The 26,311-nt window shown below is 49.8% G+C and overlaps 1 protein-coding gene across 5 annotated transcripts in view; it reads right to left on the bottom strand.

The window, feature by feature from the left end:
- Positions 11,032–26,311, bottom strand: part of ZNF516 (zinc finger protein 516) — a 102,583-nt gene continuing 87,303 nt past the window's right edge. For all 5 annotated transcript variants that reach the window (XM_018039613.1, XM_018039615.1, XM_018039614.1 and 2 more), the window contains one exon: positions 11,032–15,080. In XM_018039613.1, the coding sequence (XP_017895102.1) occupies positions 15,021–15,080 (60 nt within the window). In that variant the 3' untranslated portion in view covers positions 11,032–15,020. The remainder of the gene's footprint in view (positions 15,081–26,311) is intronic.

The raw sequence follows: 26,311 nt of genomic DNA, 5'->3' as shown, positions 1-26,311 counted from the left end.
CAGGAAGTCCTGACCCTGACGTAACCACAGATGCAGCTCTGGCCACTGCACATCCTGACCCCACGCGCTCCCACAGCCTTTGGTGTCCCCGCTGAGCCAGGTTTCTCCTTGGCAACCCCTCCTCCACCTCCCAGGTACCCTGCCGCATCCTTCACGGCTGGTATAACAGTTCCCAGACTCCCTTCCCCCAAACGCAAATCAGTCCCCTTGCTTTAAAAATATCTATTCCCCATCATAAATGGATCTGCATAGGTGTTCATTAAATATCCTGTGAGCAAACAAGTAAATCACTCATGAAGGGGTCTTTTCATTTGTATGCCTGCCCCCCACCATCTTTTTCACTTTTCTCCAAGAACAGCTGGTCAGAACCCTGAGACCATCCAGATATATCCTTTCTCTCTTAATGTTATCATTTACTGTAGCTTTCAAAAGAGGAGACGCAGTGAGACTCAGCATAATTCTTTAGTAACTTGTGTTTATTCCATAGACATTCCCAGAATACAGTGACATGTCAGCCCCAGGCCAGGAGGGGACAGTGTGAACGGGTCAGCGACAGTTTTCTGAGAACTGGTTCCTAGTCCAGGTACTCTCAGACCATCTCCTTAACACCGTCTCAAGCAAAGAGTTGAGCAGTTGGAAGGCTGCTCAAGCAAGCCAGTATGGATGATGTGAATCTTCCATCTTATTATTTTTAAAAACTAGAGCGACATTCGTCCGTTTCTTGGCACACCCTCAATTTTCACAATCCCTCTAAGGTCACCAACAGTGTCCTCATCGGGAACTTCTTTCCACGTCTGTAAACGGAATTGATCCAATACAGGACATTCCAGAGGAAATTCAAACACCTTGGAAACACTGCCACGAATTCTTTTTAACGCCTCTCTTTTCCCTCCCATCCTTCATCAAAGTGCCAGTCGCGGTGTAAGGTCTTAGACACATAAACATGGCCTGCCCTTGAGAAGCGTTTTATAATATATAAGTTCATGGTTACAGAATCTGGAATTTATCTGAAAATAATCAGCCTTATTGATGTCAGACATTTTACATCATAGTCATTTACCTATTGCCTTGCAAATTATTTAAATGAGAAAGTACTCCAGTGACTTTATAAGCTCATCACAATAGTTCCCACAATTAAGTTCACTCTTCTGCTCCCTGAAGTTTTACATTATAATGGATGCTTCCTCGTGGTTTCCTGAAGTGATAGGATAAAAGAAATCATCTGAGAATCTCCAAAGACAACTCTCTTCCAAGAGACTATTTAATAATTATGCAACTGATTTAAGTGGCTTCTAAATGTTTTCTATTAATAGTGCAAGTTTAAATTCTAGTTTTCGGAGCAAACATGTCAGAAGAGGCTCCTTAATTTGTTTGGTTCATTACAAACTCAGCAGGTGTCTAGCCAAGGGCCCAACTTGTCCCTCTGCTGAGGGGCAAAGGCATCTGAGTGGCAGGCATTCTGTCTTGTCTAGCTCTGTGACAGGCGCACCCCACCCTCCAACTGCGTCCTCCCCAGAAACCCGGCCTCATCACCCACAAAGGCCGGCTTCTTCCAAAGCACAGGGGCCTCATCACGGTCAGTGTCCGGCTTCTTCTCGCTCAGGCATGGACGCTCCTGCCCCTGGCAGCTCTGTGTCTGAACCCTACCTGGCTGCACTTCCTCCTCCTTCATTTCTCCAGAAGCGTCGTCACCTAATACTACTTTGACCTCTTTTTCATTTTTACTTTTTCTTTAACGAGTGTGCATATTTTCCTGCCCTTTACCATGAGTGCCTAATCACACACACATTTTTATTTTCAGTCTTGCTTCCTCCCTAAATCTTAGGTCCCTGTTTCTAGCTATTCTATTTTACATCAGGACATTGTCTTTTACACATGAGGATAACAGTAATGGTGAGGATGCTGGTGGTGATGATGATGTGACTGTGATGATGATGATGGTAAAGGGGATGTGGTGATGGCGATGGTGGTAACAGAGAAGAGATGGTGATGCTGATGGTGTGATGATCATGGTGATGATGGTCGTCATGGTGATAATGGTGGTGATGATGACATCATCAGAACCTCACTCTGTCGTGGACAGAATCCCTGACTCCAGAAAAGATGATCATTCAGAAGATAATTCAGGAAGAGAAAGAACAAACCTACTCTAATAAATCTGTGAAAGTGAAAGTGAAGTCGCTCAGTCGTGTCCAACTCTGTGTGACCCCAGAGACGGCAGCCCACCAGGCTCCCCCATCCCTGGGATTCTCCAGGCAAGAACACTGGAGTGGGTTGCCATTTCCTTTTCCAATGCATAAAAGTAAAAAGTGAAAGTGAAGTCGCTCAGTCGTGTCTGACTCCTAGCAACCCCATGGACTGCAGCCCACCAGGCTCCTCCGTCCATGAGATTTTCCAGGCAAGAGTACTGGAGTGGGGTGCCCTTGCCTTCTCCAATAAATCTGTACATCCTTGCAAGGTAAATACACTCCAGGGTGGGAGACAAATAAACAACAAACACAGGTATATACGTACACAAGACACACAGTGACAAGTGCCGTGAAGAGAAACGTGGTCTGGCTTTTAGCACAGCGGGTCCTCCAAGGGCAAAAGCTGGGCCTGGCGGGGTCGGGGGGGGGGGGGGGGGGGGTGGGGGGGGGGGGCGTCTGCTTCTCTCCTTGCCTTGTCCCCAGGCTGCTATCTGAACGGCCACGCCCTTCTCCTCCAGCATCCCTTCTTCCCCTCCACGCCGGCCCGGGGAGATTTCATTGCTAAGGGCTGGATTGCCCCCTCTGCGTCCACTGGTAGACACCAAACCCCCAGTGTGACTGGAGATGGGGCTTCAGGGACGTGACTGAGGAAACACACCATGAGCTCCTGGGGGGCCCTGACTCAGCAGGACTGGTGCTCTTCTAAACAGAGAAGGAGACACCAAGAAAGACCCTCGACCCTGCCCCGCCGCTGGGGACACGGCGAGGAGACGGCCATCCCCAAGCCAAGGAGAGAGGCCTCCTGAGGAATTCCTGGCCCCGGACGCCCAGCCTCCAGACCGTCCGAGCTGCCCAGGGTGCGGGTTCTGAGAGGCGGCCTGAGCGGACGAATACATTCAGTTCTCCGTCTACAAAAAGGAGGACAGTTCTAGTCCCCCATCAGAGGGCCCGGGTTCCCCATCGTCTCCCGCTGCGCCCTCTGCCCCAGGGGCAGGCGGCCCTGAAGCCCGGCCGGCCTGGCCTCCCGCCGGCCTGGCCCCGCTGAGGCGCCCCCGCGGGCTCCCCCCATCCCCCGTCCCGGCTCACAGGCCGCCTGCCGCGGCCTCCTCCGAGCTGCAGGGCCGGCGGTCTCTCCCCACCCGACGCGTGTGGGCCGTGCTGGCGGCCTCCAGAGCCAACAGGCCCGGAGATGCTGCGTCACCGGGGCGGCTCACCCTTCCCCTCCCATTTCTCCTCCCGGCGCCCGGCGCGGACCACGCAGCGAGCGGTGCTGCCCGGATCCCGGAACCTCCAAGGACTCGAGGTCTCAGCCCCAGCGTTTTCGCAAAGAGCACCATCCACATGCCCTGAGACCCGGGCCCCGTAGAGGCCTCAGGCCTGGCCCTGCCCCGGCCAGGCCCCGGGAGGCAGGAAGGCTCCGGAGCTAGGGCGCGTCCGCCCAGGAGCCTGCGTGTCCTTCCTCCACCCTGGGCCCTGGGACCCCAGTCCCTGCTCCCCCATCTGCTCCCAGGCCCTGAGGTCCGTCTTTCCTTCCACGACCAAAAGGCTTCCCACAGGCCTGATAACCCATCCGGCCAACAGCCGGCAGCGTGGCCTCCCGTGAACGCGAGTGAGCTCGTGTCTGCCCACGGCTGTGTCCGCCTTCAAGGGCTGAGCCCCTCTGGCCCTGCTTCCCCGCGGCTGGGGGGAGGGGGCGGCCTCCTGGGCTGAGCACACGGAGGGATTCCCTCCAGCTCTTTGTCGTTCTCGCCCTCAGCATGGACACGATGCTCATCCTTCTGGCAGAGGGGATGTGTCCTCAGGAGCCCAGCCGGCCTCCCGACACCCTCTTCTTCAGGACTTGGCCTTGCTCTGTTGCTGCACTCGTCTGCTTCTGAGATTTGATGTTGTTGTTCAGTCACTCAGTCATATCTGACTCTTTGTGACCCCATGGACCACAGCACACCAGGCTTCCCTGTCCTTCACCATCTCCAGGAGCTTGCTCAGACTCATATCCATTGAGTCAGTGATGCCATCCAACCATCTCATCTCTCCTCCCCTCCTCCTGCCGTCAGTATTTCCCAGCATCAGGGTCTTGTCCAATGAATTGGCTCTTCACATCGGGTGGCCAAAGTATTGAAGCTTCAGCATCAGTCCTAATGAACACTCAGGACTGATCTCCTTTAGGATGGACTGGTTGGATCTCCTTGCAGTCCCAGGGACTCTCAGGAGTCTTCTCCAGCCTCAAAGTTGGGAGAAGGCAATGGCAGTTAGAAAGCATCAGTTCTTAGATTTGTGCACGTGTCATTCTGGCCACCGAGTGTGCCCCCAGGAGAAGATAACAGCACTTGACAGCTGGGCACTCGGCCCCCAAGGCAGCCCTGCCTCCAGGGCACCTGGACCCGGCTGGAGCCGGCAGACGTGAGTTGCACTGGGGACGGAGGGAGGAACGCCATCTCACTCATGGCCAAGGACGGGATGCGCCCTCCGTGCCTTCACACGCCTTCACCTCAGCATCCCCCTCACCAGGCAGCAAGCCCACAGTCTGGCATGCAGTAGGTGCTCAATACCTGTATGCTGACAAATGGTGAATAAAATGTGTTTGTTAACGGTTACTTTACATTCAAGTGTGACCCCCATCTGCCATCTAGTGGTGGGAGCGGGCAACTTCGGGAGGACAAGCTTGGGCCGCGCGGCTGGGATGCTGACCAGGAAGGAGGGGCCGCGGGTTCCAGGGCAGGTCCCGCACCGCCTCCCCCCCCCACCCCCCACCCCGTCTGCGGGAGGAGCCCTGGGGATTCGGCCCTAGGGCCAAACCTGACACCTGTGGAGCGGGGAGGGGGAAACCTTTGAAAAGACAGCAAACTGAAGGATGCAAAGGGGAAGGAGCCCCAGTTAAATGCGCGTGAAGTTTCCAGGGGTCCAGCAGGGAAGACTGGGCCCATATTCGAGGCTATGCTTGATGCTCTAGCGGGGAAATCTGTTTTGCTCCCAACTTTGCAGGGATCAGATCCATGGGGAGCTTTGAAAAATACAGGAACACAGCGTTCTGCATTTCCTGAAGGAACCCACAGACAATGGGGGAACATTCAAGTGAATTCAGAAGAAAAGGGAAAGTGAAGACAGCAGGGAATAGGTGTCAGAGAGATGCCCGCACGACGCACACTCTCTATGAAAGATTATAAAGGTGCACAAAGACTGCACAGTCCAAGCACCTGTGGGTGTGAGGGGGTGGGGGTCACGTGACCCCTCTGGACCCTCCCCCGCCAACCTCCTTCTGGTTAAACAAGAATTTTAGCCGACATGGTCTCTGGGGGTTTTACAGCCCTCACGTTTTCCAGGCAGATGCCTAACTAAAACCTTAATGTGCATTCATGACAGGTGTGAGCTTTTCAGACATTTCCTTGAATGGTTCTTTTGTTTCCATAGGAGTCATTCCAAACCCAAGGGCGCTGAACTCGGTTCAAACGCTACATGATTCATTAATACGTTAGCCTGCGCCTGGGTTGCTTGGAACCCTAACAGGACCTCCAGAAAGGATCCAGGGCATGGGAGGGGGCCTGCCATGCTGAGAGCTGTGATCTCCCTGGTACTAGGTGAGTCAGGCTTGAAGGTGGCCAAACACAGCATCGTGAGCGGGCATCAAGAATCACTGTCTGCGATGAGCCACCAGCATCTTAGAAAATCCCGGGCATGACTTGACCTCAGGCTGCACAGACAGCTGTGAGACTGGAGCCAGTCCTATTCTTGGGGAAATTAGGAGGAAGCTATGAAGGTTCAGAAGGAAACAGCAACCCACTCCAGTACTCTTGCCTGGAGAATCCCATGGACTCCTCAGAGGAACCTGGTGGGCTACAGTCCAAGGGGTCGCAGAGAGTCAGACATGACTGAGCAACTTCACTTCACTTTATGAAGTTTCCCTCCGCACCCCCACACCCGACTCTGAATTCACGGCCTAATCGCTCCCAGCTGTAGGGGTACCTCCGGGGCATCCTGACCCACCTGCCATACGGGGCAGGCACTCAGACCATCCCACGGCATGAGCAGAGACCCTGGAAGTCCCCACCCCTGCTCCCCACCGGCCCACTCCACATCCACCCCGCCCACCACCACCCCCCACACCACCCGCCCCCCACAGAGCACAACCAGACATCCACCACCTCACTCCTGAGAATGAGACTAGGTACCAAGACCCAGACTCTGGGTGATGGAAAACCAACGAGGAGCGAGGTTTTGGAAGAAATTCCACCGAAGGATCAAGGAATATAAGGAATGCAACATTCCTGCTATCGTGGTTTTTAAAAACACATCCCTTGGAGATACACACTGGAGTATTTACAGTTGAAATGTCATGACGTCTGGGAATTACTTAAGTGATTCCAAGTCAAAACAACTATGACAACAAAGTAAAAGATGCCAACACAAGCTGGCAAAATGTTGTCATTGTTGGATCCGGAAGATGAATATGAATGAGTATGCGTGTGTGCCTCATTTTTCTATTTTAAAAGTCAGAATACATGTAGAATAGGAGGAAAAAACAATTACAGCTATAAGGTCCTGGATAACTTGCGTGCGTGCATACTAAATTGATTCAATCCTATCTGACTCTTTTCGACCCTATGGACTGTAGCCTGCCAGGTTCTTTCGTCCTTAAGATTCTCCAGGCAAGAATACTGGAGAGGGTTGCCAGGCCCTCCTCCAGGGGATCTTCCCGACCCAGGGATCGAACCTGGGTCTCCTGCATTGCAGGTGGATGCTTTACCATCAGCACCATCTGAGAAGCCCCCTTGACAACATGAGACAATTCAGCAAAGGTGATGGTGGTATTCAATGCTGCCATGGGGAGAAGTGACCGTGGACTATTTTTTTAGGAAGATTGACATTAAAAGACAAGACATGATAGATGTAGAGGAAGCAGAGGACCAAGGATGGGTTTCATCCATACTTGGGGGTGGTTCTGAGGAAGCGGACGTCTAAAGTGTGAAAGGAGGAGCAAGGAGAGAAGGGAAGGCTGGGTCTGCAGGAGCTCAGCTGATGGTTCTGACAGGACACACGTGAACTCACACTCAGAAATCAGCGTCCCTACCCCTGTGTGTCTGTTCTTCACATACAGAAAGTCAACCAAGAGAAACTTTGATCCCTCTGAAATAGGATCCCAGAAATCCAAAACCTGTTCTGATTGGTGACATTCCCCCGTCTGTCTCTTGAAGACGGGCCATGTATCTACCTGGCGGACGGCTGCCCTGACCCACAGACTGGGGTGGTTTCTGTGCTTCAGAAAGATGAACCGTATCATAGGAAGATTATACCCCTACAGGCTGCATGCAGGGCGTCAAGGCGAAACAGCGGTGCAGCAGCAAGTCACTGGCCGCGTCGCTTTGACTGACTGCGTCACCTCTGATCTAGTTTTTTTAAACTTGCTAAGTGGGACTAATAATGCCTGCTTTGAAGAGCACTGAGGCTTGAATGAGCTAAAAGATAGATGCAAACTTCTACCTCAGTTCCAGGCACACGGACAGTCCTTTTACACAGGATGGTGTTGCCATTGGTCTGGATTTACCTCAAGGCTGAAAGGGGCATCACCTGGACCTAGACTAGGACGATTCGCCTGTGCAGAACTGCCTGGCCCGTGTCCTTCCTGGCCTTTGTCTTTCTCAGCCTAAAAGGTCTCACCTTTTCCGTCTCATGTTCAAGCTTCCCCTTGACACCTGGATTGTCTACCTCTGGCTTGTCTCCGGTCCTTGAACTTGAAGGACGACAGACACACACACGGGAGCGGAGGAGAGATGCCCGGAGTCTACACAGACGCAGGCTGTTCTGCTGATGCGGGGTTTTGTCAGTGTCTTCCCCCTGGTATGTGTCATGGATCTCTGCCTGAAGCCTCACTTTGAGTTAATGTCATCAAGGGATAATTGACAATGATCCCCGTCCCTTTCCTCTGTCAGATCTGACAAGTCAAAATATGTTCTGAACGTTCCGAGGGGCATTTCTCAGAATGCATCTCCTTAGGCTCTCCCTCATGTCAAGAGCTTCTCACAGATGATCCCAGTCAACCAAGGTCTGATATCATGCAAATTTCAATTTTAATTCCAAGTCATTACCCCAGTCATTTAATAAGTTTGTTTCCAAAATTTCAGGCGCATGCCTCCCGGTCCCAGGGATACATGACATTTAGTTGCTTTCATGAGCTCCTCGACCTCTCTCCCCATGGACCCCATCCCGCTTCCATCCACACCCCCAGAGCCTGTACCCTTCTGGCTCAGAATTCGTGTTGACATCTGCCTTCCTCCTCGACTGTGAGATCGCCAAGAGCAGGTGCCATTTTGCTCTTCTTTCTATGCCGGTGGTGAGGGCTGCACTTAGACTGGCTGGCTCTCAGAATTTGTTGAATGAATTTATAATGTCAAAAACTTTCTGCACAACTTCTAGTTTCAGAGGAGCCTGAAGTCCAATGAGATCTGGTTCCACCTGCCCTCTCCATGCAGGGACCCTGGTCCTGCTGCCCTCACTCCAAGCTTCTGCTTGACTGCTCCAGGGTCAATCTGTTGGTTCAAGGGGCAGGTCGCCCTACTGTTAAATGGCCGGACTCTCAGGTCATCCTGTCTACCGAGCCCAAGTCAGCCTGTACCTTCCGCCTGCCTGTCCCAGGTCTGCAGTGCGAGACGTCCAGAACTCGCTGTTTCTCAGGGCAGACCTCCGATGACCTCACAACTGCTCTCCTGTCTCATGTGACATATACCTTTCTTCCCTGAAAGAAACCCCCTTTGGGTCTCCGTGACCCCGTCCTGGAAATGCATCGTTTGCCTTCACGACTCTCTAAATGTCATTCCCAGAACTGAACAGAAAGTGGAGACTGGAGAGGCAGAGTCAAGTGGGAATGGGGCTTCTTGCGACCTGACCACGGCGCTTCTGCTGATGAACCCCAGCACGAGGAAAGGAGAGCGCCCTCTTGCCCTGCCGCGGCTGGAGCTGTCAGTAGCCAAGCCAGGGGCTCCCTGGGACGCCCTGCTCGCGGCAGATCTGACATCCCTTTGGGAGAGGGGGCTTGGGCTGAGGGGCTCTCCATCACGTCCTCTTTAGTTGAAATGAGAGACAGAGACAGAGAAGAGGGAGGGAGAGGAAGAGCATTCTCAGTGCAATCTTCATTTCACCGTCTCTGTCGTCTTCCCGTAAAGGAAACCGGCCGGAGGGCTGTGTGACAGCCACGTGCTCCCAGACTCCGGATTCCGGCAGGACTCCCCACCCTTGGAGCCTGCCAGGTCGGGAGCACCAGCCGGCAGAGGAAGTCAGACAGTCCAAGGACTTGGCACACAGGCAGATACCAGGGCATTTCACACTCCCTTTTCAGTATTTTTGCTGATCTCTTGAAGAATGAAAAGTGGAAGCGTTACCGCTCAGTCGTGTCCCAACTGTTTGCGACCCCATGGACTGTATAGTCCACCAGGCTCCTCTGTCCATGGGATTCTCCAGGCAAGAATATTGCTGCGGGTTGCCATGCCCTCCTCCAGGGGATCTTCCCAACCCAGGGATCGAACCCACGTCTCCTGCATTGCAGGCAGAGTCTTTATTGTTTGAGCCACTAGGAAGAATACCTCGCATTTTGAAAACACAAGATTGAGAACATGTGTAGCAGACCAGGAACGCACCACTCTTGTTTTCAAATGGCAAATCAGTGAGGGGGAGGAAAGGTCCCGTCGCTGGGGGCGGTGGGGCAGAGGGGGGGGGGGTTGGCGCAGGGATTTGTCTTGTGTGTGTGCAGCTCAGCCACATTTGCCTTGAGCAGTGTGCGAGGCAAATCACAGATGCAGTCAACGTTCAGACACCATCAGCCACCTCATTCCCACCACCAAGGAGGACATCCATGGGCTTGTAGCAGGACACCCAAGTGGCTCTTTGGTGACCAGTGGATGGACAGAGAGAAAAGACAGCTGTCCTCCTGGAGGAAAGAGTGCAGTCACCCGCAGGACACTCCAGATGTGCGTCTGTGGTTTGAACCCGCGGAAATCACACACCCATGTTCCCTGGAGGGAACTCTGCATACCTGATGACACACAGATACCTGGGCCTGTTTCTGCCTGTTTCATATACCGGCAGGGAGCTGGGCTGCCTCTGCCTTTAGCATCAGCACCCTTCTCACCAGACCCAGCCACCTGGGGGGAACAGGGCTCTCAACTGAGCCACGATAAACTGAGATCCCACGCAAGGTCCAGGTCTGATGTCTACAAAAACCTAAAGACTCTCTGAAAGCCCCTCAAACTCATTTCCATGCGAGAACGCAGGGGCACAAGGGGGCCGTCCGTGACCCCCCTGGATGCCCCTTTCACTGTCCAGCCTCGACCTTCTGCCCTGACAGACACAACATGAAGGGCACGTCAGGTTCCCACCCTTCCTGCCTTTCCCTGCCAGCTCAGACAGAAATCTGTTTCACTTCAAAACTCAGGTTTATCTTTCCACACTGAAATTCTGTTACTGCATCCGAGGGCCCAAGTCCTGTTTCTGCCATCTGAGCAGAAAATGTACTGCAAGTCGAAGAATGCTGTATTTGGTGTCGGAGAATGAGAGGTGCTGGGGGTGAATGAGAAACACAGTCACCTTTAAAGAAGAGAAACAGTGTGTGCGCGCCCTGGAGTCCACACACTTGAAAAAAAAAAAAAAACCTGAAAAAAAAAATCCTCTGGCCACCTTAGCACGTTGTTAGATGAACCGTCTTGTGGGATCATCCCTCAAACTCTTCTGCTTATATAAATAAAGAGCACTAACACCTGGGGTTTGCCAACAAAAATCTTCAAATGCTAGACCCTGACGGGTTGTCAAACGATTGAAGCCACCTCCTGAAATAGGGGAAAAAGGTCTTTTCAAGAACTCAAGAACTCCAAGATGTTTTTATTGATTTCAATTTCCAATAAAATGAATATGTCTTATCTAAATATTTTTATCACACAACTGAAACATTGAATTATCTTTTTCAGAAATAGAGTTAAATACATCAATCTAGTTACAAATTCTAATATAAAGAGTACAAAATATAATGTTATAAATTGTATTTTAAAAAAAGAAATACAAATTCTGTGGTCTTTTGCATTTCACTGCCTCAAAGCATAATTAGCAAAGTTGAAGAATGAACATTTTCTCTCGGTCATTCCACAAAGACACGCTTACGGGGGCACCTGAACCATCGCCTGAAGTCCTGGCCTGTCGTTTTCCTCTCTCCCTTTCTGCTCCGTGTATAAAATGTCCTGTGATTTGAGCTCACCCAGGTGAGCAGCAGTGGAACAATACATGCTACTTCAGGTCTGGAGACATTTGGAAAGTGGCAAAGCAAACCTGGGGAGACCCAGCTGTTTTCTGTGCGTTGCTCAGACCTCCGGGGGCAGGGCGAGGAGGGGGGTGTTTGCCTGCTTTAAAGATGGAATGTGGGTGAAGAGAGTCTCCCCGTGAGACACCAGGAGGTCTCCGTGCAGCTGTGACCTCGCTCTAACTAGACCTGCCACCCTGCGGGCTACACTGACTCCTGGTGGACAGAAGGTGCCTCAGCCTGCACCGGCGGCCCAAGGAGGCGGCACAGGCCTCCGCACCCGCGGCCTGTGCGTGCCTGACTACAGCCCAGAGATGCAGCTGGGTGATAGCTCACATCCTGGGGGCGTCTGTGTACAACCTGGGACGGAGCGCTCTTGACATCTGGGCACAAACCTCCCTCACGTCACCAAAGTGGCCTCTGTCATTCCTGGGGCCGTTTCCCGGAGCATCTTCATGAAAGGGAGTGTCTTTCTTGGTTTAAAAGATAAGTAGCCATGGGGAGGCAGCTCTTAAAGCACTGGGTACTTCTCAAAGCCTAGGAGGCACCACCCCCTTGGCCTGAGGATCTGGACTGTGTCACAGCCCAGGGGAAACGCATCCGTCTGAGACGGCCCCAGGCCTCCCAGGAGCCAAGGGAAAGGAGAGACAGGACAGCGGACGCACGCCCGGAGAAGGTGCTGAACGGCTGAGTGTCCAGAGGATCGAAATGCTCATTCTTCAAGTTAAGGGATAAGAGTGAATAACCTGAAAGACCTCGATAAGCTCATCATTTGTGTCACTTGGCTTGGACGAGGAGGAAGAGGCGTGAGCAGGAAGGAGCAGGAGTGAGACCAGCAGGCCGGGAGCGCAGGTGGGGGTCGGGGGAGACACACGGAGAAGCTGAGGTGCAGAACCGAACCCTTTATTGTCTACGTTACATCTGACGCAACACGGCAAGATCCTGCCGAGAAACAAGGAGACAGCAGAGGAGGAGAGGTAGCAGAAAGTCTGTAACAGTCGGAAGGCGACGTACAGGAGAGACCACGCGGAAATCCTCATTTGAAAAAAGGCGAATCAAACCACACTGGCTAAATAAATAAGTAAAACACAAATCATATTAAATACTATGGTCGAACTGACATCAACGCATGAGCAAACCCATACAATACTGATGATCAGTGGAGGAAAGGAACCAGTCAGGCCCCAGGTGGCTCGTCTCGGAGGCAGCGTCCTCGGAGGGCCTCCCCACCCCCTCTTCTGCTGAATGAAGTGAAAACCTCATTTCTGTGCTCCGGGCAGCAACAAGTTTCCAACTGGCTTGGGCTGTGCGTCCAGCCAGCAGGGCCCCAGGAAGCACCCTTCCAGCAGGCTGCCCACAGAGGGGCTCCCAGGATGCCGTCTGTGGCTCTGAAGGTGCGCACATAGCAACTCCTCTGCACCATATTGTGTACAGAGCTCCGTTAATAACAGAAACACAGAGAAACAGCAGGCCCTGAACTGTCACCCTTCACTGTCAGCCAAGAAAATAAAAGCCAGAAAATACAGAAATGATCACTGGGGGGGAGACTACGGACGTGATCAAACGTAAGTCGACAGAAAGGCATTCTGATTCCCAGTGTGAACAAAGGAATGTGTCTCTGTGGCTTTGTTCAAATAACTTGACAGGACAGTCAATTACAGCCGCTGATCATATCTGCACGGACATCCCTAATGACACCAACACGACAGGTCACTCTGGAACATATCTGGTGTAAGAATATCAGGAAAAAATAAGTAAAAAAGTTATATATATATACATACACATATATGCCTATATATGTGTGTGTACATACGTGTATGCATATTTATAGGTATAAGCTAGCCAGTTACATTGCATCGTTTGCAAACGCTGCAAAGTAACCTGAACCGTCAAGTAATTTAAATTCAGTAACAAGTAGAATCCAGAACCAAACATTAACTAAGAACAACAACAATAACAATAATAATAATAATATAATTCAACAAATCATTAGAACAGGAAAACCACACTTTAGGGTTTGTGTGTGTGTGTATTTAAACAACTCTTTGTATCAGAAGCCCATTTCTACAAAAACTGCACTAATCCATTACTGTATTAAGTAAACTGTTGCTCTCACCAGTTTTAAAGGTTAGGATAATTTCTGTACATGTAAAATTATTGCTTTTTTGAAAAATATATTTAGCATGCTCGTTTTAATCCGTTTCCTGCCTTTACAAAATGTCACAATTTAAAAAAAAAAAAAAACCTAGTAAAGCTTTTGCAAAAAATTTCACAGAACATTTTCATTCAAGGCAGCAGTAACTTGTGATAATGCATAAGATCACTATGTGCAAAAACCTGAACGTCTCCGAAACCCCGCCATCACACACAGTGTCATGGCGATGGGAAAAGAAAACACGTATCTCTGCGGAATACAACTTTAACTGCGTACGCTGCAAGGCTTAAGGTCCTTTCTTATGGGCCTCAACCCCCCGCTAAAACTTGCCGCTGTGTGACTGAGGAAGAGGTATATAAAGCCGCCCCCACCCACGGGCCTGGGGGCTTCCCCGGTCTGGGAACGAGGGGACTCGCGAGTGGAGGCCCCCAGGCCCGAGAAGAAAAGACGCCTACTTGCTGGGACATATGGACGGGAAGGTGAGGGTGCAGGAGGACCCCAGAGCGCCAGGACCCAGGGGTGACCTGGCCCCCCACCTGCTCCAGGGGTTCTCCCGCTTGAGTCAAAGGGTCCGGGTCGCGGGTGGAGGGGTTCAGTGGCTAGATCATTTGTTAAGACGGGCAGTCTTCTGTTGTAAGCAGTTTGCAGAATGTAGCCCTGTTACCAGAAGGTCCTGAGAATAAACAAAGAAGCCTGCTTTTCTTAGTGTTCAACTAGCGCTCTTTCCCGAAACACAATCAAAGCCTTCCCACGGCCGCGTCACCTCTTCCGGGTTCACTGGGCACAGACGGGAGGGGAACTCAGCTGGGGCAGGCGGTGGGACCCCTGAAGACGGAGGGCCTCGTCACCCGGCACCCCCGCCGCCCCTTCGAGCCTGCTTCCACAGCACCTGAATGCCCGTCCTGCCTCTTACTTACTATTTTAAATACGCACTAAGACGTGGAGAGGCCGGGGCATCATCAGCACCCCGCCCCCCTGGCCCCCCACCGTCAGTCCCAATGTCACCCCCGCGGTCCTCCAAAATCCCACGTGGCTGCTCCAGTCTGTCGACACACGCGAGCATCTTTCCAGTGTCTCGAACCTGTCTTGAACGATACCGATGCTCTGTGTCCCTACCGTGCCTGCCAACACCTCGCTTACTGTAAAAAGCACGGACTATGATTGGTGAGCACGTGGATGCGTAGAGAACATCTACATGTACTTCTGAGAAGAGCATCTTCGCCGATGTTTAAACACATGACAAGAAGCCCCCCTTCAGCTTCCGCTCTGGCAGGCAGCTGCAGGATGCGAGGCGGTGTCCGGCTGGGGGGGTCTTCCACGGGGCGGCCAGGGTGGCTGTCTTGGGACGTTCAGGAGGGGGCTGCGGACGAGGTCAGGGCACCGGAACGGACCAAGTGTATCTCTAGGTTCCCTTTCTGAGAGGCACTGTTTGGACAGCATCTGCGTTAGAATGGTCTCTCCCCTGGAGGAAAAAAGAGACAAGAGAAAAGCTCATTTCTGCCTTCTGGTTACTAAGGGCAGATGTCTGACTACTTTCTTAGCGTCACCCAAAGCGCACACAATAACCTTCACAGAGCCGCCGAGTCAGCCGGCAAACACGCCTGGCTTTAGCTGTAACTCATGACGCACGCTTACTTAACTTATATGTAGAGTACATCATGAGAAATGCTGGGCTGGAAGAAGCACAAGCTGGAATCAAGATTGCCAGGAGAAATATCAGTAACCTCAGATATGCAGAGGACACCACCCTTATGGCAGAAAGTGAAGAACTAAAGAGTCTCTTGATGAAAGTGAAAGAGAAGAGTGAAAAAGTTGGCTTAAAGCTCAACATTCAGAAAACGAAGATCATGGCATCTGGTCCCATCACTTCATGGCAAATAGATGGGAAAACAGTGGCTAACTTTATTTTTCTGGGCTCCAAAACCACTGCAGATGGTGACTACAGCCTCCATGAAATTAAAAGTCGCTTACTCCTTGGAAGGAAAGTTATGACCAACCTAGATAGCATATTAAAAAGCAGAGACATTACTTTGCCAACAAAGGCCTGTCTAGTCAAGGCTATGGTTTTTCAAGTAGTCACATATGGATATGAGAGTTGGACTATAAGGAAAGCTGAGCACCGAAGAACGGATGCTTTTGAACTGTGGTGTTGGAGAAGACTCTTGAGAGTGCCTTGAACAGCAAGGAGATCCGACCAGTCCATCCTAAAGGAGATCGGTCCTGGGTGTTCACTGGAAGGACTAATGTTGAAGCTGAAACTCCAATACTTTGGCCACCTGATGCAGAGAGCTGACTCATCTGAAACGACCCTGATGCTGGGAGGGCTTGAGGGCAGGAGGAGAAGGGGACGACAGAGGATGAGATGGCTGGATGGCATGGGTTTGGGTGGACCCCGGGAGCTGGTGATGGACAGGGAGGCCTGGTGTGCTGCGCTTCATGGGGTCGCAAAGAGTCGGACATGACTGAGCGGCTGAACTGAACATGACACACGAGCAGGAGGAGCTTGCAATGCTTCTGAGGCAGCCTGGGCAACCGTCAGGGATCTACAGAGAGGCCCTGGGCCTCTCCAGTCCGCACACCAGAACAGCAAATCCCAGGATCTGAACCAGCTCTGGAGAAAAGGTTGAAAAGATGGCAAGGTAGGACTGGAGGAGGATTGGCAAGGTGGGACCGGTGGGCTTTCCCTGGCAGTCCAGTGGTTAAGACTCAGAGCTTCCAGTGCAGGGGCATGGGTTTAATCCCTGGTTAGGGAACTAAGATCCCACAAGTCATATGATGCAGCCAAAAATTAAAAAAAAAAAAAGAAAGAAAAAACAAGGAAAATCTGAGAAAATCATGGTCAAGGGGACCTAGGGAGTCAGGACAATTAGATGTAATGTCATATCCTGGAGGGGACCCTGGAAAAGGATCAAGGACATTAAGGGAAAACGCAGGAAATCTGAATCAAGTATGGATTTTCGTAAATAATAATTTTTTACTGAGCAAACTCTGGGAGATGGTGAAGGACAGGGAAGCCGGGAGTGCTGCAGTCCATGGGGTCGCAAAGAGGCAGATAAGACTTAGCAAGTGAACAGCAACGATTTTTTAAAAGCAGTGCTCTGTAGTACAACGTAGGTTTACATGTGAACAACAATTCCAGAACAGGGTTAAATTTGGGGGCCATATAACACTACAGCACTCCCACAGGTCTGTCAGGACCTGAGAGAATTCCACTCATTGCCAAAAGTAACAACGGTGCTGGAAAAACGGAAGGGGTGTTCTAAAGTCATGGGACCTACAAGATGGAAGGGGGATGGGAGAGGCAAGGCGAGCCCCAGCTTTCAGACAGGCTCTCAGGCAACGTCTGAAGCATTACTGTCTGAACGATGGCGCTTACAATCTGAGGACAACACAACAAGGCAAGATTAATCTCACTTAACTGCATTAACCTTCAACTGAATTCTCCATGAAGTAAAACCAACAGCTTGAAATTAGCATGCACAGATAAAACGCAGCGCTCATGTGAAATTCTAACTGCTCTCCGGCTATGCCGGCAGCAAGCCTAGAAATAAGTTCAGGAGGAAGGTCCGGTTGACATAATGAATTAAATGCTTCTCTTTAGTTAACAGTTTCAGAAAACCCCTGTGGAAAGCTCTGCATTCAGATTTCCCGTCGACATCTAGCGGAAGTCAGAAAGATACCAACAACATTTCGTGCGGGGCTGGGGGCTGGGCACAGTGGTACGAACAGGGGGTTATTTGAAATGTAGGAAACAGTGACAGAATGATGATTAAACTTCCTTAAGTAGACGGTGAATTTCCTGCAGCAAGTTTAAAGTGGAAGTCACTCAGTCGTGTTCAACTCTTTGTGACCCCAGGGGTATAGTCCATGGAATTCTCTAGGCCAGAATACTGGAGTGGGTAGCCTTTCCCTTCTCCAGGGGATCTTCCCATCTCAGGGATTGAACCAGGGTCTCCTGCATTGCAGGTGGATTCTTTACCAGCTATAAGGGAAGCCTGCAGTAAGCTGAGAAGGATATTTTGTATTTTTGCACAGCGACATCAAGTGGGTAGAGATCCATCCATTCATTAGAGGAAGGGAAATGGCCTTTGTGTTCACAACAGGAAAATGGGATTTCTTGTTGGCTGTTAGGTGACTGGTCTTGAGAATTTCTAGGAAGTAACTGTATGTAGCAAACACACTTGCCAAGGATTCCACAAATGGGTGAAGAATGTGTGTGAACATGCGTGTGTATTATTTGTGTCTGCGTCTACACTTTGTAAACACAACTCAGACTTCACCCAGGCAGCCCCTGGATTTCCCATCCTGCGGGCCAGAATTCACAAACTTGTACCAGCCGTTAGAGAGGAGACAGGAGGGTGGCCGGGTGTCCTTAAAGGACTGAAGCTGCACACTGCAGGCACGGAAAGTTTTCACACTACTTATTTTGGGGGGGACTGCAGAACCCAACCCAAACCACCAGGGTGTTCAATTCAGTCCACCAACCTCGAGGCAGACATGCCTGCTGTTCACGAATGACGGGATGTGCTCAAACAGCAGGTCACTCCTGAGAGGCGTTTTCACTCCCTCACTCACTGGGGCCATCACCTTACTGCTCACTGCAGCAGTCCTACAGGGTTTGTTAAGAAACGAACACACTGCATCTGAGCAATCAGACGCAGAGGAAAAGGCAGCCATGGGAGAAAGAGTCACAGAAACACTTCAACTAAGTGGACTCATGATATCTGAGTACACACAGATTGTTCTTATTCTCCCACAAACAAAGAGTCATCAGAAAATGAGAAGCCTGCTCTTAGAAAATTTGGCTTTTCTCTACAGCGGCTGTGTGACTTGCAGGTTCTTCAGTAAGACTGAAAGAAATCTTTCCTTAAGGCATTTCCATGTTCCAGGGGTGAATACTGACTTCTGGAATTTGATGAGACCTGCTTTTTCACCCCTTTTGTCTTACAAGGTAGAGGAAGGCATATGTGCTCCTGTATGAGGGTCAGTGACAGACACGCACAAGTGCTGGAATCCCCAGGACACGCGTGAGTCTTCCGGAGGTCAGTTTGCACACGAGGCCTGCCTTACACACGCGCAGTGATGCTACACGCTCCACAATGTGCACAGAACATCTTGGTGAGAAGGACCTTTCCCGAGAAGCCATCAGTACACTCTGGCTCACGGTGTCACAGGTCATTTCCGGTAAATCACTAGTTGCAGTCACGACTTTGGGCATTGTATTACAGTTAATGGAAAAATGCATGCGGAGTTTCAAGAGCTTACATGAGTTGGATTTACATGAGTAAGAAATTGCTGAGACAAATCCTCTGAATTTGGAGATCTGATCCGTGATACAGCGAATCTAAAAGGGATTCTGAAAACAGACATGTGAGCCTGCTCGGTCACTTTAGTCGTGTCTGACTCCGTGTGACCCTACGGACCATCACCCGCCAGGCTCCTCTGTCCATGGGATTCTCCAGGCAAGAACACTGGAGGGGGTTGCCACGCCCTTCTCCCAGGAGATCCCTGACCGAATCCAAGGCTCCTGCATCTGCCGCACTGCAAGCAGGCTCTCCGCCCACTGGGCCACCTGGGAAGCCCACTGGACACACACAGGGTGCGTGCTCAGTCATGTGCGACTCTGTGCAACCCCACAGACAGTAACCCGTCAGGCCCCTCTGTCCTGGGTTTTCCCAGGCAGAAAGCGGGAGTGGGTTGCCATTTCCCGCTCCCGGGAAGCTTCCCCACATCCCTTTGTGTCCCCTGCACTGGCAGGCCGGCTCTTTACCTCTGTGCCACTGGAAACAGATACAGAGATTCAAATCTACCAGCCACACCATTTATCCATCATTTGCATTAGAACCTCTGCAGCTAAAAATGTGGCAAACTACGTTGCCATTTATTTTCTCATTTCTCTTTATTTTGATTAATGGAATTATTTCTCCAGCTTAACTATTTCAAAATAGCATTTAGAACAGTAAGAAATAAACTGTTAGTCATAGACTATAAATTCTGGCAAGGAATCCAAACAAATCAAAACACCAGATTTCATAATTCAGCAGAAGACAGTCTGGTCTCTGAAATCCCGAAACCAGGGGAATGGAAGGAGAGTGGGTTAATTTTTCTTGGTTTTAGACATTACTTAGTTCCTAACATTTCACAAAAGATATAGTGGAAAAACACAAATTCTCCACAACATTTAAAAAAAAACCTATTTTTTCTCTAACATGCATAGCACAATGGTACCAATATTTTAGCATATTATGTTCAAAAGTATTCTTTCTAATGATTAATTTTGATGATGAGTAGAAATTAAACACTCAATTTTGTTAAAGCAATGGCAGAGCATTTTGAAAATGATGACATGCATGAATCCCTCCTCTTTATTACAGAGTTTTGCTTGGAATATTAGCTTCTCTTACGATCAGAATCATCTTCCTAATATAAGCACAAGCAACGGGTGCCTTCAGTCCCCCAGGGCTGAAGAACCCATCCCCGTGGCTAGAGAAGCTCACTCATGAAGTGGGCTCCTCAGTGCCAGGGCTCAAGCCCTTTTACAAGAAATGCAAAGGAACTGGATGCCTACAGAATCAATACTGTGCCCAGGAACCAACTATTCGACACCCTGCCCTCTCCTAACCCAGACTTGTAACGCCTAATGACTCAGTATTCCTCCCCACCCCAGCCATGAAGGGAACGTGCTGAGAAAGACAGCCATCTGGGATCTCAGAGCTTCAAGTGCAAGCCTGTGTGTGGCACAGACGGGGCTTGGTCAGCATGCATGCAGAAAGAGACCACGGCCAAAGACACACCAGAAGGAAGCTCTTTCAGGGAGGGGGATGGCGGAGGGAGGGATTGGGAATTTGGGGTTAGCAGAAATGGTATGGACCAAACAGAAGCAGAAGATACTAAGAAGAGGTGGCAAGAATACACAGAAGAACTGTACAAAAAAGGCCTTCACAACCCAGATAAACACAACGGTGTGATCATTCACCTAGAGCCAGACATCCTGGAATGTGAAGTCAAGTGGGCCTTAGAAAGCATCACTATGAACAAAGCTAGTAGAGGTGATGGAATTCCAGTTGAGCTGTTTCAAATCCTGAAAGATGATGCTGTGAAAGTGCTGCACTCAATATGCCAGCAAATTTGGAAAACTCAGCAGTGGCCACAGGACTGGAAAAGGTCAGTTTTCATTCCAATCCCAAAGAAAGGCAGTGCCAAAGAATGCTCAAACTACCACACAATTGCACTCATCTCACATGCTAGTAAAGTAATGCTCAAAATTCTCCAAGACAGGCTTCAGCAATACGTGAACTGTGAACTTCCAGATGTTCAAGCTGGTTTTAGAAGAGGCAGAGGAACCAGAGACCAAATTGCCAACATCCACTATATCATCGAAAAAGCAAGAGAGTTTCAGAAAAACATCAATTTCTTCCTTATTGACTATGCCAAAGCCTTTGACTGTGTGGATCACAATAAACTGTGGAAAATTCTGAGAGAGATGGGAATACCAGACCACCTGATCTGTTTCTTGAGAAACCTATATGCAGGTCAGGAAGCAACAGATGGAACTAGACATGGAACAACTGACTGGTTCCAAATAGGAAAAGGAGTGCGTCAAGGCTGTAAATTGTCACCCTGCTTATTTAACTTATATGCAGAGTACATCATGAGAAACGCTGGGCTGGAAGAAGCACAAGCTGGAATCAAGATTGCCGGGAGAAATATCAATCACCTCAAATATGCAGATAACACCACCCTTATGGCAGAAAGTGAAGAGGAACTAAAAAGCCTCTTGATGAAAGTGAAAGAGGAGAGTGAAAAAGTTGGCTTAAAGCTCAACATTCAGAAAACGAAGATCACGGCATCCGGTCCCATCACTTCATGGGAAATAAATGGGGAAACAGTGGAAACAGTGTCCGACTTTATTTTTGGGGGCTCCAAAATCACTGCAGATGGTGATTGCAGCCATGAAATTAAAAGACGCTTACTCCTTGGAAGGAAAGTTATGACCAACCTAGATAGCATATTAAAAAACAGAGACATTACTTCACCAACAAAGGTCCGTCTAGTCAAGGCTATGGTTTTTCCAGTGGTCATGTATGGATGTGAGAGTCGGACTGTGAAGAAAGCTGAGCGCTGAAGAATTGATGCTTTTGAACTGTGATGTTGGAGAAGACTCTTGAGAGTCCCTTGGACTGCAAGGAGATCCAACCAGTCCATTCTGAAGGAGATCAACCCTGGGATTTCTTTGGAAGGAATGATGCTAAAGCTGAAACTCCAGTACTTTGGCCACCTCATGTGAAGAGCTGACTCATTGGAAAAGACTCTGATGCTGGGAGGGATTGGAGGCAGGAGGAGAAGGGGACAACCGAGGATGAGATGGCTGGATGGCATCACTGACTTGATGGACTTGAGTTTGAGTGAACTCCGAGAGTTGGTGATGGACAGGGAGGCCTGGCGTGCTGCGATTCATGAGGTCGCAGAGTCGGACACGACTGAGTGACTGAACTGAACTGAGGTGCAAACTCTCATGTATTACATGTGGGGTACATAAACAACAAGGTCCTATAGCGCATGGAGCTAACTGCATTCGACATCCTGTAATAAACCATAATGGAACAGAAGAAAAACTAAACTGCAAGTGTGACCTGCTTCAGAAAAACAAAAAGAGGAAACTCTTTCATTCCTCCTCAAGCAGCTAAATTAACTGAATAAATCCATTCCTGCATCTAGATATTATGACATCAGGATCATCCCACACAGAAAATTCAAATATTATCTCAGCAAAATAAGTAATTGCAGCTGCTGTATGACTGTGGTACAGACACGGCGGCCGCCCAGCAGCGTGGGGTCCACCAGGAACCACATTATGCTGACGACACTTTCCTCAAACTGAGAGTTTTCCTATTCTCCCTTTAACGTGCAACTGCTGCTGCTGCTAAGTCACTTTAGTTGAGTCCGACTCTGTGTGACCCCACAGACGGCAGCCCACCAGGCTCCCCCGTCCCTGGGATTCTCCAGGCAAGAACACTGGAGTGGGTGGCCATTTCCTTCTCCAGTGCATGAAAGTGAAAAGTGAAAGTGAAGTCGCTCAGTCACGTCCCACTCTTTGCGACCCCGTGGACTGCAGCCTACCAGGCTCCTCCCTCCTGGGATTTTCCAGGCAAGAGTACTGGAGTGGGGTGCCATCGCCTTCTCTGTTAAGGAGCAACTAGAACAAGACAAAACCAGAGTGCTTCCGAGCACACCGCCAGGTCATGACGAGGCAGGAAGACTGCAGGAGAGGAAGCAGCCGAGACGCTGGGTCCCTGAGCACAGCTGTCCCCGAGGGGCGCGTCCACACAGCATTGGTACAAGTGTGCAGATGCTCACACACGCATGCGCCACTCACACACGGTCCCGTCGCCCCAGCTCTTCAGGACAACGGTTCACTCCTAGGAAACTGACAGCCGCCAACATGCTGGGTATGCTGCCTCTGCCAGGCTCAGCGCGCCGTCCTCGAGAATTGTCTCCGCGGGCACAGATGTGTTGTTGCTGCCCTCACGTTACAGATGAGGACACCCAGGTGAAGTTCGCTTGCCTGAGGTGAGACCTGGGTTACAGCCTCCTACTCGGTAAGCCAGTGTCTTAATAACTCGTATCACTGAGTCGCTTGGAGTCGAACTGGCTGATCTTGGCTGCTCTTCGACTTTGCGAGCTATGAAATATTCATGTGCCCCACCCACATCGTTCTCCTCTGCTTCCAACCCACATATTCACCTGCCACGAGGCATCACCAACTTGACTTGAAAGTCAATGGGATGGCTGCGATCCAAAAATCTGCAAGCAATAAATGCTGGAGAGGGTGTGGAGAAAAGGGAACCCTCCTACACTGTTGGTGGGAATGCAAACTAGTACAGCCATTATGGAGAACAGTGTGGAGATTCCTTAAAAAATTGCAAATAGAACTACCTTATGACCCAGCAATCCCACTTCTGGGCATACACACCGAGGAAACCAGAATTGAAAGAGACACATGTACCCCAATGTTCATCGCAGCACTGTTTACAATAGCCAGGACATGGAAACAACCTAGATGTCCATCAGCAGATGAATGGATAAGAAAGCTGTGGTACATATACACAATGGAGTATTACTCAGCCGTTAAAAAGAATTCATTTGAATCAGTTCTGATGAGATGGGTGAAACTGGAGCCAATTATACAGAGTGAAGTAAGCCAGAAAGAAAAACACCAATACAGTATACTAACACATATATATGGAATTTAGGAAGATGGCAATGACGACCCTGTATGCAAGACAGGAAAAAAGACACAGATGTGTATACCAGACTTTTGGACTCAGAGGGAGAGGAAGAGGGTGGGATGATTTGGGAGAATGGGAATTATAACATGTATACTGTCATGTAAGAATTGAATCGCCAGTCCATGTTTGACATAGGGTGCAGCTTGCTTGGGGCTGGTGCATGGGGATGACCCAGAGAGATGTTGTGGGGAGGGAGGTGGGAGGAGGGTTCATGTTTGGGAACGCATGTAAGAATTAAAGATTTTAAAATTTAAAAAAAAAATAAAAAAAATAAAAAAAAAGAAAGAAAGTCAATGGGAACAGATTTTGTCCAGCTCCTCTGGCCACATTCCAGGCGCCAGGACAGGCTCCTCTCCGGAGCTGGAGCCTGAAGCCAGAACCCAGATCTGGTCCATCCCTTCCCTGCTTCCCCCCACATCCAATCCCCAAGTTCCTCCACCCCTCGAACATCCCCACACCCATCTGTTCCCCCCAGCCCTGGGTCTCGCTGGGATTGCTCGAAGCCCCTCCAGAGCTGGGCTCAGTCCACTGTCCAGAATCTCTGCAGTCCATCCGAGACCCAGGCCAACCCGACTCACCGTGGACGCAGTGTTGATGACATCATCCCCGCCCAGGGTCCCCAGTGCTCAGGTCAGACTTCCTGCATCTCAGCCCTGGCACCCACGCCTGTGTGCCACCCCAGACTCCTGTCCTGAGCTCCTGCCCACCTGCCCAGCTCTCCCCTCAAACAGTCCTCCAGTGAGACGTCTCTTCCACCTCTTGGGGGGGGGCTGTCTCTGCAGGGGGCACCCACCCTGCTGTGTTCCCTGCCCGCCCGGCACGCTCTTCTCAACACCCCAAGCCTAGGTTCCGGGACCCTCACCCTGTCAAAGTGGCACCTCTTCATCTTCTTATCTAAACCACCCACTGGACCTCAAAACCCATAAAAGCAGGAAAGATGTTTCCCTGCACCTCTAAATCCTGATTATTCTCCACCAATAACATAGAGCCTGGCACACAGGAGGTGCTCAATTAATACTGTTAATGAGTAGACAAATGATGATTATACAACTGCATTCCCAAATTCTGTTACAGTTATATAATTTAGTATCTGTTATGTACATCTATAAAAGTCCATCCACTGTAAGTGCTACATCAAATAACTTCTACATGAATACACAGTGTGGTATGATTTTTTTTAAAAAATCCCTTGATCCACATCTTCTAAAGCCCACAGGAAAAGAATATGATTTAAATATTAATTAGTTAACGTTGGCAAAGCAAGCTCAACATGAAAAAGAACATGACTGATCAGTTTAATGAGTCCCCTTCTAGACATAAATAACTACAGAATCACTCTATGAATCTATATTGTATTTTAAACCTAAGATAGCAATTGTGATTTTTGTAAACAATGAGAACTTCACCATAAGAAAGAACACTAAGATATAAACTGATATCTACTATTGCTACGTTTTGCAGTTACCCTGGCAGACACATCTCTATGAGAATTCGAAAATCCCAAAGTACGCTAAAGAAAACAGAATTCCCTTCAGGAACCAGAATGTCCAGTGATTAACCAACAAAAGCTACTTTGAATGTAATGAAGGACTAAAAGAACTTTCAGAGGCCATAATCTTGACTATGCCATCGCGTGTGTGTGTATAGTCATGTCCGACTCTGTGACCCCACGGACTGTAGCCCGCCAGGCTCCTCTGTCCATGGGATTTCCCAGGCAAGAATACTGGAGTGGGGTGCCATTTCCTCAACGCTAGGGGATCTTCCTGACCCAGGGATCGAACCCAAATCTCCTGTATTGGCAGGCCGGTTCTTGACCACTGAGCCACCTGGGAAATCCATAATTAACACAGAAGGAATTTAACATACAGTTTCAGTGATTTGCTTTGTTGATCTCTTTCTCCTATGACAGAAGCCTCTTGCAGAGACTTAGCTGGAATTCATGTGCAGCTCATAAGCTGATGTGTGTCCCTGAAGAGCCTCACGGTGCTGTTCAGAGTGCCAGCCAGTGATTCCCCGCCAGCCCCGCCCAGCGCGGGTGGAAAAGCCACACCTTAGGGGCACGGAACAGGTCGCCTGTGTCTGCAGGACCACTCTGAACTGACTCCACTAACTCTGCCAGTGTGCAATTCTCCAATTATGGCACGGCCTTGCTGCTAATACAACCCGCAAACATCACAGTGACTCCTGTGGGAAGGGGGTTTCACTTCTGTTAAAAAGGAGAGTGCGGTCCAGTTTGAGCTGAGGTCACCTATGTCCACAGATCTTTCAATTCAGCATTCAGTGAGATGTTTTCTTTTTCCATAAATTGTGACAGCATCCTGAAATAACAGCTTCTCATTCTAAAACTATGGGTTTTATTAAGAGAGAAGGCACTTACTATAAAAACTACAACAAAGGGCAAGGC

This window comes from Capra hircus, chromosome 24 (genome assembly GCF_001704415.2).
Source record: "Capra hircus breed San Clemente chromosome 24, ASM170441v1, whole genome shotgun sequence".
NCBI classification, from domain to species: domain Eukaryota; kingdom Metazoa; phylum Chordata; class Mammalia; order Artiodactyla; family Bovidae; genus Capra; species Capra hircus.
Note: the sequence above shows the minus strand (reverse complement) of the source record. Positions and strands in the feature narration are given on the sequence as shown.